The sequence below is a fragment of the Ptychodera flava genome, chromosome 7 (genome assembly GCF_041260155.1).
Source record: "Ptychodera flava strain L36383 chromosome 7, AS_Pfla_20210202, whole genome shotgun sequence".
NCBI classification, from domain to species: Eukaryota; Metazoa; Hemichordata; class Enteropneusta; family Ptychoderidae; genus Ptychodera; species Ptychodera flava.
The window spans coordinates 38,676,285-38,693,388 of NC_091934.1; the positions used below are offsets into that span (position 1 = coordinate 38,676,285).

At 36.9% G+C, this 17,104-nt stretch overlaps 1 protein-coding gene across 1 annotated transcript in view; it reads right to left on the bottom strand.

Moving 5' to 3' along the window:
* Positions 1-938: 938 nt before the first annotated feature.
* Positions 939-17,104, bottom strand: part of LOC139137490 (uncharacterized) — a 20,240-nt gene continuing 4,074 nt past the window's right edge. The window contains exons 3-21 of the mRNA XM_070705629.1: positions 16,808-16,975; positions 11,458-11,805; positions 10,327-10,544; positions 10,109-10,144; positions 9,595-9,697; positions 9,074-9,232; positions 8,013-8,197; positions 7,643-7,716; positions 6,848-6,965; positions 6,354-6,457; positions 5,860-5,965; positions 5,266-5,419; positions 4,491-4,557; positions 3,935-4,001; positions 3,291-3,373; positions 2,927-3,053; positions 2,435-2,476; positions 2,016-2,081; positions 939-1,584 (exon numbers count right to left, since the gene is read on the bottom strand). Coding sequence (XP_070561730.1) covers positions 1,510-1,584; positions 2,016-2,081; positions 2,435-2,476; positions 2,927-3,053; positions 3,291-3,373; positions 3,935-4,001; positions 4,491-4,557; positions 5,266-5,419; positions 5,860-5,965; positions 6,354-6,457; positions 6,848-6,965; positions 7,643-7,716; positions 8,013-8,197; positions 9,074-9,232; positions 9,595-9,697; positions 10,109-10,144; positions 10,327-10,544; positions 11,458-11,805; positions 16,808-16,975 — 2,300 coding nt within the window. The 3' untranslated portion in view covers positions 939-1,509. The remainder of the gene's footprint in view (positions 1,585-2,015; positions 2,082-2,434; positions 2,477-2,926; positions 3,054-3,290; positions 3,374-3,934; positions 4,002-4,490; positions 4,558-5,265; positions 5,420-5,859; positions 5,966-6,353; positions 6,458-6,847; positions 6,966-7,642; positions 7,717-8,012; positions 8,198-9,073; positions 9,233-9,594; positions 9,698-10,108; positions 10,145-10,326; positions 10,545-11,457; positions 11,806-16,807; positions 16,976-17,104) is intronic.

A 17,104-nucleotide genomic window follows, 5' to 3' on the forward strand; every position in this document is an offset into this window, starting at 1 on the left:
TTTATCCATGTACTATATTAGGTAACAATTTGCAGGAAGGGAAGCTTCATTCTCGATCGCTGTCAAACACAGATAGCAAGTATACAAATCATATCAGGATTCCAATCAGAGACTGTCCTTTCCCTGGCCTTTTTGCAGCTGTTCGTAAATTTACGAATTTGGGTCGAACAAAATAAGTATGGCGTAATGCTGACCTTCCACCGCTCCCGTCAATTTTCTACAAGCTCTTCAGGTACTTACTAAATGATTATTAGGGGACACAAACGATGAATGTGTTCGTGATAGAAAACTTGGGTAAATCAGATAGACAAAAGCAAATGAAAAATCCTTTTTACATAGAGTATGCTTTTTATTTACACAGAACACTAACGTTTTGGTAATCATTTTCAAAAGATCCATTGCATCGCAGTACATCATGGGTCATGAATGCTTCTATTAAATTTCTTCCTTATTGATGGATGTCCTCATCGCAATACAGTGTGCCATTTTGGTTCACTGGCCCTTGAACGTTATTTAACCAGTCAACCTTCATTACAAAACATAACACTTTCAAGTACATGTATATGGTAACGCAAATCATAACTCTCTCTGAAGTCAGTGATTGATCATTGTATATATTAAATGCTCGTCAATATTGTCAGTGCTCGCACAACGTTTAGATGCTAGAAAATCTGTCTCCTGTTTTTTTCATAAAACATATTCCGAAAGCTTTGAAGCTCTATTATCTTAAAAGTATTCATAGGTGGTGCCTCTGTAACTGCAGTCATTATGCCTTGCCCGACTCTCTGAAAGCGTTGTAAGCAAATTACTGATCAGACAATTTGGAAGTCAAAAATGACCCTTTCTTTTTTGCGGGTTAGCACAAATTTTGACTGTATATATATATATATATATATATATATATATATATATATATATATATATATATATATATATATATATATATATATATATGTTGAGCTCAAATTAGGACAGTCACAATATTGAAATGAGACATAATAGACCTAATAGTTTGCATGTCATCAGAATATTGCCTCAGAGTCAGAAAGTGTTTACTGAAATTATTATTATTATTATTATTATTATTATTATTATTATTATTATTATTGTTAGTATCCTTTATTTCAGGTCGATGACCCATACATTAAAAATATATAGAAAACTACATTAAATATTTAAAAAAGATCTTAAATTGATGGATAAATTATCTAGTCAATTTAAACGTTTAACACTCCCGGACACATTAAACGCGTAAGAGAGGCCTGCAACTACTACATATAGCCTAGACAAAAAAAATCAAGGACATCTAATTGCGAATTAAATTTACAAAATTTTATCATTTTTCATATACAGCCATACGCTAGCTGGAGTAGTACGTGTAAATACTTATAGAAATAGTCCGTTCTGTCCTAGCCTGGTTTCAAGCTTTCAATTTTAGCTGCAATGTTTCTGGTCCCAAGCACAGATTGCGTATATCATAAATACAGCATTTCATTCTTTGCTACGATATCAAACCTCACTCTCAGTTCTCCTTATCGTTTTCTTGGCAAGAGACTTCCCGCCACTTTTCGCATTTCCAGACGACTGTGAAGAAAAGACAATGGATGCACAAACGATAAGTTTTGTTCATGACTAGCGCAAATTAAATTTGTATATCTCGTTCTAAGGTTACATTGATTTCGTTAACTGAGCATTGATTTGGTGCCATAACGTGTATTCGTCACAGAGTATCAACAAGATGTACTGAACACATTCATTAAATGATTGAATTTGATAAATGAAGGGTGATAAATTTTGCTTAATTTTGGTAAACGCAAGCCCAAGTTGTATGGCTAGACAGTTCCCCTACCTCTGTATATAGTCATTAATAAGAAAACAGTGGAAATCTAAAAATATGTGACTGAACGGATCATTAACTGCTCATAAGTTACATTAAAAGTACAGAATAACCTCTGTTCAGTGGCGAGGGCCACGTTTGTTATTGAGGAAGAATTATATCGATGATGTGAACTTACACCGTAGGTAACTTCACCCGTTTCCGCTGCTTTTATTTCCACCAAACGTCTGTAAGCACTGCGGACCTGACATTGAACGTGAGAAACAGAAGAAAACTATGGAAAAGGACTCTGGCAACCAGGATTAAAATAAAAAATTATTTAGGTCTTAAAAGTTTATCTACCTACCCACCAACCCACCTAACCACGTACCTACTTACCTACCTACCTACCTACCTACCTACCTACCTACCTACCTACCTACCTACCTATCTATCTATCTATCTATCTATCTATCTATCTATCTATCTATCTATCTATCTATCTATCTATCTATCTATCTTCTGATTTATCTATGTTCTGATTTATTCACAAATTATGAACTGACTGGAAAAATCAGGCGTCCAATCCTGGCATATATCTTGAATAAGGTTACTCACCTCTGAATTCACAACGATGTAAAAAATAAATAGGAAGAATCCCTGCAAAGAAGGAAGTGACGTAAAATGAGGAAGTGACGTAATGAGCTACTGCAGAAAGATGAATACAATGGTTACTATATTGACATTATTTGATAAAATAAAATGGTCCATTGTTACCAATATACCGATGGATAACCTTATGAAACGTTGAGCGAATGTGCTCAACGTTTATGCGACATAACTTTGTTCTTTTTCATATCTAGTTCTTCCGTCACAAAGCATACAGATTTCTGGATGATATGCTACCCGGTAAATGATGAAATTTGAAGCTGTACTTCACAACACCGATATTTTAATAAAGTATGAATGAAGAAATCTAAAGTCTTTTTTTTTCTGTACCAAAAGTGTCTCTATATTGATCACAGGGGCTTACTTTGAATACAGTTATTACGAAAATAAACACTGGACGTAAATTGACAATTTAAAAAGCCAAAAAATAACATTTCTCACCTGTAATGAGTTGAGAATTGTAAAAATATATGTAAAAGCAATGGTGTCATTACTAACTGAGAAAAATCCCAACAACCATGTGACACCAAGCAGTGGCAGGAGCATGAGGGCGCTCTTCAAACCAGACCTGCAGCACGAAAATCACACCAAGTTAATTACCAATCACTTTTCTCTCAGTTTCCCTTAAATTTACCACCCGACGTGCTCATCATGTTATGATATAGGATGTGGGCGTGCGTGGCTTTACTGATGTCACAATCATGCTTGCTTTCCTTCTCAACTGTTTCAATCTACTTCAAGTTTTGGTCTTTGAAGTCGAAATTGTGAAAAAGAAAAATTAAAATACGGTAACAAAACCACTTGCCTTAACCCGTCTGCAGTATGGCCACTTATTTTGGAAGCCTTGTAAACAATGCGTATTACAAGCAACAGTATGACCAGATTTATCTAAAATGTAAAATAAAAAGAAAGGCATTCATGACGTAGGTGAAGGGATGGAGAGAATTTATTGAACGGTATTTTATGTCCACTGCAAGGTAACCTACGTGTTCAGGCAAAATATGAACTGTTATATTATACCAGAGCGGTATCATTGAATTTTTGAAATGACTGTTGTATGGAAAGAAATGACAGTGCGGAAAAAAGTTCGCTTGCTAATTATAAAAATGAATGTAATACAAAACTGGTTGCAAATGATAATTCTGTCTTCTGGCTGCCAGAAACGCCGACAGAAAACGATTTGGGAATCATTGAACTTGTCTGAAATCAAGCATGTGGAACTGTATGTGAACTAGCGGAGCCAATGACTGTTTGGTTGCACATTTAATAGTTTTCATAAAAATGTTTAGATCCGTTGATGTTTCATCCGTGGAATCAGTCGAATTAAGTGAATAGACATTACAGAATGGGAACTACGGCACAGTCTTCGTAAGTGGTTGTTTTGATTATTTGCTGCGACTGCACAGGCACGTGCTATTCTGCAAACTGCCAAATAAATAACAAACATACCGTGGTGACGACGATAACTGTACCCGCAAATACCCAGATCACACCGCCGTCCCTCGACAGCCAGCAGCTTTTGTAACCATGAGAAAGAGAAAATTATATGTCACTTTCTACAGAAAATGGCAGCTAACTGGTTCGACGAAAACCTATAGGTCAGGTGATCGTTCTTTTATTTGACGCACACAATCAAATTATATTTTGTATGCAAAGCTATATAGTATACCAAATGCTATACTTATCGTCTGCTTAAAATTGTTTGGCGCCAAAACTTTAGTTCAAAATACCAGCGTGTCAAAAGTTAGAATTTGTTCTGTCGTAAGGTCTAAAAATATGCTGAACTTGCGTACATCCCCTCGCTGAACAATACAGAGGGGTTTACTACATCATGCAAGTATAATTTGACAACGAGTAACATTGTCCACATGTCGTGGCAACGTTAATTTAATATTGAACAGTGGCACTAAGTAATCTCTTTCTATACCCCATAGTGATGGCTTGAAACGGAATTTTCAATGCATCCTCAAATATATTCCAAAAGTAATCAATTTGTCTTTCCTACCTGTCCTTAAAGATGTAATCTTCCCTCTTACAAGATGCGGTGATTGTTACTATTAGAAAAGGCACACCTGTGAACAACATACTAACGTGTGTCAATAGCGCCACCAAACCTTCATTTAGGTAGAATGCGCCTCATATTGTTTTGGTCTATCACTTTGGAGGGGCCTCATTTTGAAACTTATGGAGTTAATAAAGTTTTCACAAACTTAGTTTTGTGAAAATCGAATTTTTTGCACATATAAATGGCGGCCATTTTGAATTTAAACAGCAGAGAAAGATTAGGAAATTTGTTTCTGTAGAACTAAATTTCTAATTTTTGTTCTTGATTTCGGAAGGGAATGGTTTGAAGTTCCCCTTCTCCGAAGTTTGAGCAAAACTTTAAGTCGTTTAATTTTGAGCAGTGTACGTCCTTAGGTATTCATATCAGATACTGCTACCGCGATCGCAGAACGGCGCTTTTCATTGCCAATAGCATAATTGGAATTTTATTTCAAATTTCGATGGAAAAGTATGTGCTTCAAACATCGAAATCGCGATACGTAATTATATCTAAACGGCGATTTAGGCTGCCCATTCAAAACAAACTCTTGTCGAGCGGGGCTGCAAGCTTGAGTTAACCCGGGAAAAAAAACCAAAGATGCTATTTGTTATTTCTAACTATATTGTGACTCCCGTACACTAACTGTAAGCCATAATTTCAAATTCTATAAATGGCGTCAGTACTGCCACATTTTGAGGTATAGAATCAAGCGAAATACGTTCAAGGGAGAACCTACCCCATGCCAGCACGCAGTATAACAGGAACCAGCTCTTCTCGCTGCCGAATACGATTACAACTTGACGGAATAGCTGTACGCCCTCTATCAGCATCCAGAAAAACATGACAGTGGTGAAGTAGTGCAAAGACACTGCTATCATCATACAGAACCACTGTCAATGAAAATATGACACGCTGGGTGAAAAAATGTAAACTTTAGAGGCAATAGCTTTCGTTCACTCCTGCGGAATAAACAGTTTCTATAACATAAAGATTCCAGCTGGCTTATCAACATGATTAGTGTTCACATCTCTCTCTCTCTCTCTCTCTCTCTCTCTCTCTCTCTCTCTCTCTCTCTCTCTCTCTCTCTCTCTCTCTCTCTCTCATACGTGATGATAGGTCGTATATTTAGTATGATGTTGCACTCTCTGATCGTTGCACCATCTGTGTGTATCTTTGTTAATGAACTTTGGCCGTGCGGCTTTTAACTGATATTATTTATCGCATATATGACTGTATGTTCAGAGCTCACAAATTTTCGCCTGAAATGAGATGATTGGAGCTTTCATGATGGACGAAAGCAAATTTTGCACCACAAAATGTACATACTTACCGTCTGCTCTGGGGAGATTTCAGAAAACAAAAGAACAAGCTGGACCAATAACATCGAAGCCATTAAATTTTGATGGATAGCGACCCTCTCTGACTTTAAAAGTGACCTGAGCAATTAATATGTTAGAAAAGGTTATAAACATAAATCTTGAATTATTGCATTAAACATTTTGATGTTCATAAGAATAAAGACATTATTGCTACAAGTTCATAGTTTTGGCATGCCTTTGAGAATGTGGAATATATCTGGGTCACAATTTTGGAAAATCAGATATATTATCAGTAATAATCTGCGGATGACGTCACACATTTCACTGGTATTAACATGGTTATTAGCGATAACGTATTTGATTGGACGTTATAGTGACCTCATTTAAATATGTTGCCCTGAATTTCACCAAAATACATGTGTTTTACTGTGAATGGCCGACGACGTCATTCCTGGAATGTCACAGTGTTTTGTACACTGTATTAATTCAATCAAAATGTCTTTACCTGAGCCTAGCATAGACAAGAAATCCGACAAACAAACTTATTATGGACAAAACACCTCCGATGTAACCGATGCAAGAAAGAATAACAACGTGTTTGGAGTCAAGCTGCAAACAGAAGATAAAGAATTTGTTTATTTTAATTTACTACTCATAGATTTATCATCCTACGAAATGATTGACGTTTTAGTTTTGTATCTTGAAAGAGATATGATAAACATGGAATTCCAACGATAACCTTAGGAGGTTTGATGAATATTCACGAAGTAACAGTACTGAGAACTCAAATTACTCATCGAACTACAAGTCTACTCCACCTTACGTGTGGGAATATACTTATGTGGGGGCCTGAAAAGTTTATGAAACAGAAATGTCAATGCCTGGTAATTGTACTGTTGTGAATGTTACCGACAGTTGGATGCGCTGTCTGATTCCGTGCTTTTGAGTTCTAGAACGGGATGCATGATTTTAATACGATCTGTTTACATTTAACATTACCTTAACAGGGACAACTTGCAACATGACAGCGAAGTTGGTGGTGTGGATGCAGTGACACTCTGTCATCTGTCCTTGCGACTTGACCAAATTACATCCAGTTGTCAGCCACTGAAGATTTCTGATGATGAAATATACCAGCATACATGTAGTTACTGTCCGCGTGTACACACTTAAAGGTCAAAGGTTAATGGCATATTGCAGTCAGTATTTCATAGCACCATTTTCCAATTGCCGAGGGGCACTACCATTTCATGATTTCTTGAAGAAAACTTTGGAATAGATAAAAGGCTGAAGAGGCCCTAGAACTTCAGAAAAGATGTAATGTTCAGGTCGAATATGGTCTCATGCTGGATAAAGAAATGGCGCATAATCGCCATGTCTTGCCTGCTTGTGTTGAAGGAAACAAGATTGCAGTTTTCGAGCAATACTCTTATCGGCACTGAATTATGTAAGAAGTCAGCTCATTGGTCTTTGAAACTTGCTGAAAGTAATGAAAGAATGGGCGAAGCAAAGGATGACGTAATAATTTCCGACGCTTACCTGCAATATATGCTGGAGTGCTCACCTCTGCTTTCACAAACTACACTATACTTTGAAGTGGTTACACTTTACAAACACAAGGTACACTCACTTATACAATATCATTTACCGTTATGGCTGATCTTTGAGATTTATTTGCAGACATTATAAAACAACAACATGGCAACTTAGTCTTTAAATGTTGAACAAATCTCGAAAAATTGTTTGTAACGTTTTTTGACCCCATTTAATCATACTATAAAAATCACGACTTACTCTCTATGATTTGTATCCAAATAGACACAGACAGGAGTTTTCTTGCCGTCCACTTCGCCCTTTTCACTGGATTCCTGATGGTATTGAATAAGACAATATTTCAACTCAGGGATTACACACTTTAACCTCTAGCTATATACACTTCGTCTTATTGGCACTTCTTCCTGGGTTTGCGCTTTAGTTGGAGAGAAAAGCCTAGTTTGGCAAGCTTCATTGTTGATGCACATTTACCGACAGCTTAGGCCTACATCGAGGCTGCTTATCGATGTTTCTTTTACAACAACCATCATAAAAATCATTAATTGTATAATAAAAATCAATAGTTTAATCGGAAGCAGTTTTTATACATATCAATAGAAGGGAAACTTACATCAATTTCGAGAGAATAGGTCACTGGCGTTGTTAATACTCTGCCACAATAAATCATTGACCCCGAAATGACGTCACTGTCGATATCATGTACATCGCCATTTTGTTTCGATTCTTCGTCATCGGGATCAGATGCCATGAAATAACTTCGATGGTAAAATATAGCGACGGCAATTAAACCAGACGCTGAAAATGAAAGAAAATTACACAAATTAAAAAGTTTATTTTTTTCAATACTCCTTTCAAGATAGCTAAAATATCAATCGATCGTTTTCTGCCAGAGAAAAGTAGCAATGAAGACAATTCCAGGCACATGGAAAATCAAATCTGACCCATAGTCCACTTAAGTTCATAGATTGTAATTTTTAAGAATGTGGAATACTAGCTTAATAGAAATATGGACGTTATTTTTCTTGAGTCTGTGATATTACCGAACATGTATTTGCTGCGAATCGTCTCCCCTCTCCTTACTTCACGCCCCATTGGGCACAATTAAGTGCTCTTCTGTCTGTAGTCTAACACTGCCAAGTTTATATTGATGCTATCAGAGGAGTACTTTGATCCGTAGACATCATGCGATATACTAACGAATGTCTACACTCCATTGGTATCTCGCGTGATGTTGATAGATCTACAGAGATAATTGTGTGCTTGTAGTAGCCACGTACATGTGAAAAAGAATTGCAATTGCTGTTACTACAGAGAGAGGGGCCGTTAATAGCAGATAAACCTCATCAGTAATAATAATAATAATAATAATAATAATAATAATAATAATAATATCACCGAATAATAATAATCATAATATCACCGAATAGACGACAAAATCCAAATTTTGTTTCCTCCTACCCTGTGACTAGAATTCTTTGAAATTCATTTCTGTCATGACTGTACAGCCGACACTGTGCACACAGATGTACGGGAGGGGAAGAAGGAAGGGAAAACACTACTTTATCAATTATACAACTAGATATGCACATTGTGCCAACTTTTGATGAATCTTAAGAAAGTTATTAACCACGTTGCACCATCTGAGCTTTGTATAACATCTGAATAATTTACCTTGTCGACAGGGATAACTTTGATGTTTCGATATATCTGGAATATCCATTGCTAACGAAGCCGAGTGCTTCTTTTGTGTATGGTTTCTTTTTCGTCTTCCATATTCGACTTCCCACAATCCACCTGTCGTGTTGCTAGGTATCGACTGCAGGGATATCTCTGCAACGAAATCACAAAGCATTTGGACAGGACATCTTTTAGTCCTGTTATATGTTCTTATCGAAAAGATAACTTGAATTTTTTCTCTTGATGTTATCTATTTAAATGAATGTTTTCGTCTTCCTCATTTCAATAAAAGGAAACCATAAAATATCATGGTCTTCTGATTAAATTCATGGGTGACCATTTTCTGTATGAACCATTAAATTACCGATCTTACAGATCGTACATTAATTCATTCACAATATAACTCGCGCATGTAATCTCGCACAAGATGGGCGCACATACATCTTTAACATCTGTCTTTACAAGTACTCTGTGGACGATAACACAGATTTAGTAGGCAAAGGGCTACTACCTACCAGTGACATTGCTCTTTACAGTGACCTGTTCTCCGGGAGGTAAAATGGCGGCCAGTTCTCCCACGAAGTTCTCCATTGCATAGAAAACGTCTTCCAGATTTTGCTGTACAAGAGTCAAATACACAACTGTACAAAAAGCTGACAATGCTATTTTGTTTATTCTGTTATTTCTGTTTCTTTGGCGTCTTGAATTCCTTGAAATATCTTGAAATATTATTTTGTTGTATGTGATACTATCGAACGGTAATAAACGGACACTTTCTGGCAACATTTTGTAGATTTATGTTTCACACTTGAGTTACATACTCAGTGAGAATTAAATTACTAGAATGTCAATCACGATGAAATGATATGTTTCCTAGATCCTGATAGGGTCACCGCAAATACCATTTGTTCGGATCTAAGGTTGCGTCGTTGCAAAAGGCAACACGGACGGTGAAATATTGTTAGTGAAATATTCTTCAACGCCAAGAACGGATTGCGCAAATTTTAGACAAAAGGAAAATATCTTTACCTCGGTCACTTGTATTTCCACAACTTCGGCAACATTCTGAAGAAGAAAACGTTGATCGTGAATATTAAACGAAGTCGCCGTAACACAGTCACTAATTCATTTCCCTATTCCACGGTGTAAAGTCTTTGAAAAGATATATTTTCGCAAATCTATTTAAAAATCCGTGCCATCCCTTCTTAATAATGGCACATTGCGTCAGAGAAAGATTATATTCCTACCTCTAAGACATCTATCACTTCATTTATTGTGCAGTGTACCTCGGCACAACTACTGATGGCGCCCTGTAAGTCCTCCAGCACCTTTTCCGTGTCTGTCATCGACGCCGTCGATTCGGAAGGCGGTGTTGACGGATCAGTGGATTCGTAAATTGTCGACGTCATATTTGACCTCGGTGTGACCAGAAAGGTCTCGTTCTGGCTTGAATTTGATGGCGGTACTGCGAATGGGAAATAATATATGTATAAATTTAGAGAATCTTTAATGCGACAGTGGAATTTTGCTGTAGATTTTGCTGAAATATGCATGAAACTTATTTATTACTTTATACTTGAAGTAATTTGTGTTATTATTTATAACTCTCTGCTTTCCGCATTGAGCAATGTAATTTCCCACGAGGACATCTGTATACTTCGATATATATATATATATATATATATATATATATATATATATATATATATATATATATATATATATATATATATATAGTTCTAATTCGACATAAATTGTAACTTCAGATTTCCTAATATTTTGAATTCATCAAAGGGTAGATTTTCAGCAAAGTAAGTCGAAATACAGCAAGGTGTGCAATGTGTGCTATCAAATTAATCACAGATGAATTCTAGTCTGGACTTGAATTCAGTTTTCAATAATAACATAGAAGATTACACACATAGTGGCCGTATTATGGATTGAAAACTTCGCATTTCGGCATGATTTATATATAGGAAGATACTGTAGTAAAAGTTACAAAGCTTTGAATTATGCGCGACAAAATGTATTGTGAGGAACACTGACGGTGTTGATATACTACAATTCCATTGTAATCAACCGGGTAAAAGTTTTTACATCCCGAAGGGACGAAGTTGCCGTGCCCATATCCATGAGAGGGTGCCGAGATGGATCTCAGCAAGAAGTATGCTGACCCTTACACAGAAATCACACCTGCTTCGACTTGATTTTATACAGATAAAAAAGTTTAACGACCGAAGTCAAATCTTTTGCGATCTCAAAACCCTCGATTACCACCACTTCTAGGAAAAGACTGATTAAGTTGAACCAAATGAGACGACGCATTACCACACAGCTGTGAAATTGCAATAGTGATCATCTAAACTGTCAGCACTTACTCGATGTAATGGTAAAACGACACTCTCCTGACGGCGTGCCAAAATAAGGCATCCACAACATGAACACCAGTTCCGATTTTAAGATCAACATCTCTGAATCTTCGGCTATTCCTGTGACATTTATGACCACCTCGGTTGAATGGGTACTTATCTGAAGGTAAGACGAGTCCAGAAAGACGCATCTGTCGTAGGACAGTTGAAGCGAGTTACCCTGAACGGTGCGTATCTGGTGGAAGCAGATGTAAGACAACGTTTGCTCCACCGAGCTGCCATAGTTGGGTGTAGCAACTGTCAAGGAATCGCCAGAAGCCAACCATACGCTGCCATCAAGTTCACAAAACTCAGGAGCTGAAAAGCAAAGACAATGAATTAAAGGGAGAATGTCATCGGAAATGTGGAACCACACAACCAATGAAAACACTGTATCCGAGAAAAGTTGGCGATTGATGAGCGATAAGACTGTTTGTAATGTGCATCGTTGCAGTCATGTTGATAACATGCATCTTTGTAAACAAGAAAGTCGCGCAGGCGCAGATCGACGACGCCCTCCCTTTAACTTTCAAATGACTTTTGTCAACACTAAAGTTCTGATCGCACACTGACGAATGCCACTCAATGCAAACTAGAGCTAAACTAGAGTTCCATGTTGATTAAGAATGCATGTTCATTACTATTACCTTACATGTTACTTTGTAATTGTTGAACACAATTAAAAACTCAAAAATATAATGTAAGTGAATTTGTAAGTTGCGTTGTACCGAATAAAGAAATTCTATTTCTTGTGAGAAATTACCCTGACATTTTTTTAATCTCTCAACATAATTTACATTTTCACCGAGTTAACACGATTTAGGTCATAATTGACTGCTGTAATGGCAACAACACGTTAGCACTGGTCATGCCGGTGTTTACTGTTAACGCTAATGAGGCGCCCCAAGCATTTTTTTTTTATGTCAGACGCTTTTTCAGTCGTTCACTGTTTGCAAAGTTCATCGTTCAATATTAGCTGATAGATAAATGATAATGTCAGACAGTCTACCTTAAGGAAAATTTCTTAAAAAGTAGAGATAAGGCAAAACAAAAAACGCGAAAGGGAAAAACTTGCAATAGCAGAGATCTGGACACAAACCCTAGCGGATTCGTTTTAATTTCTCAAACATCTTTCTATCATTTGTTGTGTCTGTCGCTCCGTGGATTTAAAACAAGTGAGCCTTACCTTTATCATCTTCAAAATGAATAAAAATATGCCGCTACGTTTTGTAACCAGTCCAAAACTATATTGTCATGAAAAACATACATTGTTACATTTCATGGTTTATTTGTTTCAAATGTGAAAAGAATTAATGGACTTCTTTTTCGGCTCAGGAGTAATTGCCTTTGAGACAAGGATTGTCTTGGTTGATTGAGCTTTACAAATCTGGCTAATGGTTATATTGACAAAGACCCTCGAGCGAGACCTAGATCTTCAATTCTTTACACTGGGACGCCTTTGCAGTATATTGTTGAAGATTTTGCTCATTCACGGTACTGTAAACATAAAGAAATGCATTCTAAGCACTTTCGAACGCTGATAATCTCCGAGCAGATGTGTTTTCCCATACTGATTCAGTTTTTTTTCGTCCTTCCATCAGAAGAGCTTTTGGTCAACTACGTATAACAGGTTTAAACTGAGTATATCTACTTTTGTGACATCCACTGATGTTGTTGATGAGTGAATTCAGGTCCGGACCTCTCTGTTACTCTATGGGAGAAACGTGGGCAAAGCGTCACTCTAAGTGAATGTCACTGAGCAACCTCTGTTGTATGTTCATTACAATACCTTCATATTTGTCCCCTGGTAAGAGAATTTTCCAAAATCGTAACATAACAGTCACAAAAGACGCCCCATGAAATAAATGATAGAGCTGTAGTTGTAATAAATACGTGCATCCTACACCCTATTAAACGGACGGGTGTAGTAGGGCCTTATATTGCAAAAAATGTGTTGACAATTTTCTTACCTCCACTGCCATATTCTAAGTCTGATGATATGTCGGACCAAAAAAAACCCCTCATATTATTTTGAAGAAGGGTGATGTATGGATCGAGATAGACAATATTACACCGGTCTATCATCTCAGTGTTGGATAGCAAGTATTCAGGTAATCGTCACAGTCTACACATATCTACAGAACATGTGAGGTGCAAGTTTGTTGTGTTTAATAATACTGACTGTCAAGCTCGACCTGACGAGATCTCGTAAACAACAAGAATGTACAGTCTGTGATGCAATATGTGATGGCAAGCCGAGTACTGGGTATGTCATCATGCTTTAAGGAATAGAACTTACAGAAAGTGTAGATGCACAACGTGATTGAAAAATAAACCGACGAAAATTTGCAGTCACTGCAGCTTTACATTGCATTTCACTGTGGCTAGGGTGCTGTTTATACCATGATATCTCCCTGAGATGCTAAAACCAATAAATTCACGCCATGCTGGTTTTCTGATACATGCATCCATTCAACGTAAAGAGACTGATAAGATGGCTTCACTTATACTAGATCCTTTGAAAATACCCTTATCTCCCCCTGCTAGTCTTGATTACTGATAAATAGAGGCACGGAGAAAGTTTTAAAGTTATTATAAAACCGCGACGCTTTCCACGTGACTCCCTGTGTAAAACATGCGCAATCAAAGATGGCGTTTATTTTTTATTTAAAAGGGAGCATGCGCAAAGAAGGTAATTTTACAATGCTTGCATAACAAACAAAAGTGCCCAGATGAAAAATTTCTGGAAGCTTTTGCAGTGAAGTGCTTGTGCGTCCTAGCAAGTTGTGACGTCGGTGTAAAACAAATATACTTTATTCATTTAAATTATACCAAGTATTGTTTTAAGATGCTTCTCACCTCCAATTCAAGATTCAAGCCCTGCAAAATATTTATCCACGGGCAAAAGAATTTTCCAAAATCATTACATAACTGTCACAAAAGACGCCCAAGAAATAAATGATAGAGCTGTTTTTATAATAACTACGTGCATCCTACAACCTCTTAAACGGTGCAGTGGGACCGTAATATTGCACATAAAGTGTTGACAATTTTCTTACCTCCACTGCCATATTCTAAGTCTGATGATATGTCGGAAACAAAAAACACCTACTATTATTTTGAAGAAGGGTGATGTATGAATCGAGATAGACAATATTACACCAGTCTATAATCTCGATGTTGGATACCAAGTATTCAGATAATCGTCACAATAAGCACATATCTACAGAAACATGTAAGGTACAAGTTTGTTTTTGTTATACTGACTGTTCTGCTGAACCTGACGACTCTCGTTAACAATAAGAATATACAGTCAGTGATGTAGTCTGTGATGGCAAGCCGAATACTGGCTATTTCATCATGCTTTAGGGAATAGACATTCGAGAAAGTGTAGATGGACAACGTGACTTAAAAATAAAATCGTCAAAATCGTGTAGTCACTGCAGTTTTAAATTGCCTTTCACTGTGTAGGGTGCTGTTTATACTATGATATCTCCCTGGTTATTACATGCACCATAAAACCAATGCATTCACGCTATACATGCGTTCTTATACATGCATCGCTTCGGCGTAAAGAGCGTGATATGATGGCTTGACTTATACTAGATTATTTGAAAAAACCCTTAACTTCCCCTGCTAGTCTCGATTACTGATAAACAGAGGCGATGAGAAAGTTTTCAAGTTATTATAAAACCGCTACATTTTTTACGTGACCTGCTACGTTCAACATGCGCAATCAACGGTGGTGTTTAATTTTTTATTATAAAAGGTTAAGGAACATGCGTAAAGAAGGTAATTTTGCAATGCTGGCAAAAGTCCTAGATTAAACAACTCTGGACGCTTTTGCAATGAGGTGCATGTGCGTCCTAGCAAGTTGTGACGACGGTGTGAAAAAGATAAACTTTATGCATTTAAATTATACAATCTTATGGTTTAACCATTCTTCCTACCTCCACTGCCGGACTCGAGATCAAACCCTGCAAAATTTTGAAATGAAAATAAGCATTTTGAAGAAGAACTTGTGACCATTATTTACCTAACCTAGCCAGCCAAGGTAGATTACATGACTGCAAACTTTTAGAAAAACGGTGAGAGCCTTTTTTTCTGTGAAGTGCCGAGTCAGATACAGTGGTAAAAGAACATTATCATAAAAACAGAAGCGCCCAGAATCCAAATTTTAAGCTTCGCCTAGCTCTATATAAATGCTATCGTGAAAAAAGCATTCAAATCTTAACCACTCAGATTTTGCAAACATTATTTTGACATAACCTTCCCTCAACCGCCAGTCTCCCTTTATGATAATACATTGCAGATAAATGTATTGTATTGTGCACGGGGTCCTAACAGTTCGAAATTGTGCAAAAGTTATAAAAAGATAAATGTTGTTTAGTCTGTTTGCATCTTTTTTTCTCACCTCCACTGCCAGATTCCATCGCTGATGATATTTGTTAGGTTAAACGCATTATGAAGCAGATGAAAATTATACCAGTAAGAAATAAATTATTAAAAATATTGTCCTACAATTGAAAAAATATAATCATAACCAATATATACACTGTTTATTTAGCATCGTTAGCATGCACCTCGAAACTGATCTAAACATTTGCTCGAACTTTCCTCAGAAAAAAACAAAATTTGAACCATTTCCTTTCAAAATCAGGAATAAAACTCTGGAACCTACGTGCGAATTTTGGCATTAGATAAACAAATAAATCCCTATATTTGAATTTCAAAATGGCTGCCGTCTCTGTGAAAATTAAATTTTCGATTTCCACAGAAAAAAAAGTTTGCAGACCGGTGTCTACATATATATGCACTGTCTCCTCCGCTTGTGTTTTGAATTGCCGATATCTAAAATGGGGGAATTAGTTCAAATATATCAACGGTAAAAAAATCTGAATCGCGAGTATTTGCAGTGTTTGTGCTTACTTATCAAAGTGAAATAGTGATTGTAGGTGTGTTACTAGATGGCAACGCATGCGCAACATGGGTTTCTACCGGATCGCTTTTTCGAACATTTTTGTGCAACTCAGAACTGCTGTAGATCGTGGTTAGTAAAAACGGCACCCGTTTTGTTATTTTTTCTCAGCTTTATCTGAAATTTCGTCAATTTTGGACTAAAAATTTTCTTTGAATATCCATGACGTCAGTTAACATCAGCCCAATAAAGATTGATATTATTGTACAGAAAATATACATTTTGCAATGGCGCATACATAGTTCACTTATTGTTTGCTGAACATGATATTCTCCAAGCAACATATACACTTATTTTCCACGCCTTGGGCATAAAATAGGTCGATAAGGAGACTTAACCCACCAGAATAGTCAACGCATCCAGCACAGGTACAATCTGAATCTGCGCTACTACAATATCCCGCCGAAGAACAGCAGTGATCGTCTGCATCCGGGTTACACTCTGACGGGTTACCATTGGAAAGCGGGTTCTGTGCACCACACCGGCCGTTAGCGGTCCATTTCTGGTTGCCTATGAACGATTGTATCACCGAAATCAATTTAGAAACACAAATTTGTCGTACAATGTAAATGAGCTTAAAAATTCCGTATAGGGGAAGTGGTTTCCCCAACGTTAAAGCCTATAATTCAATTTTTCTCA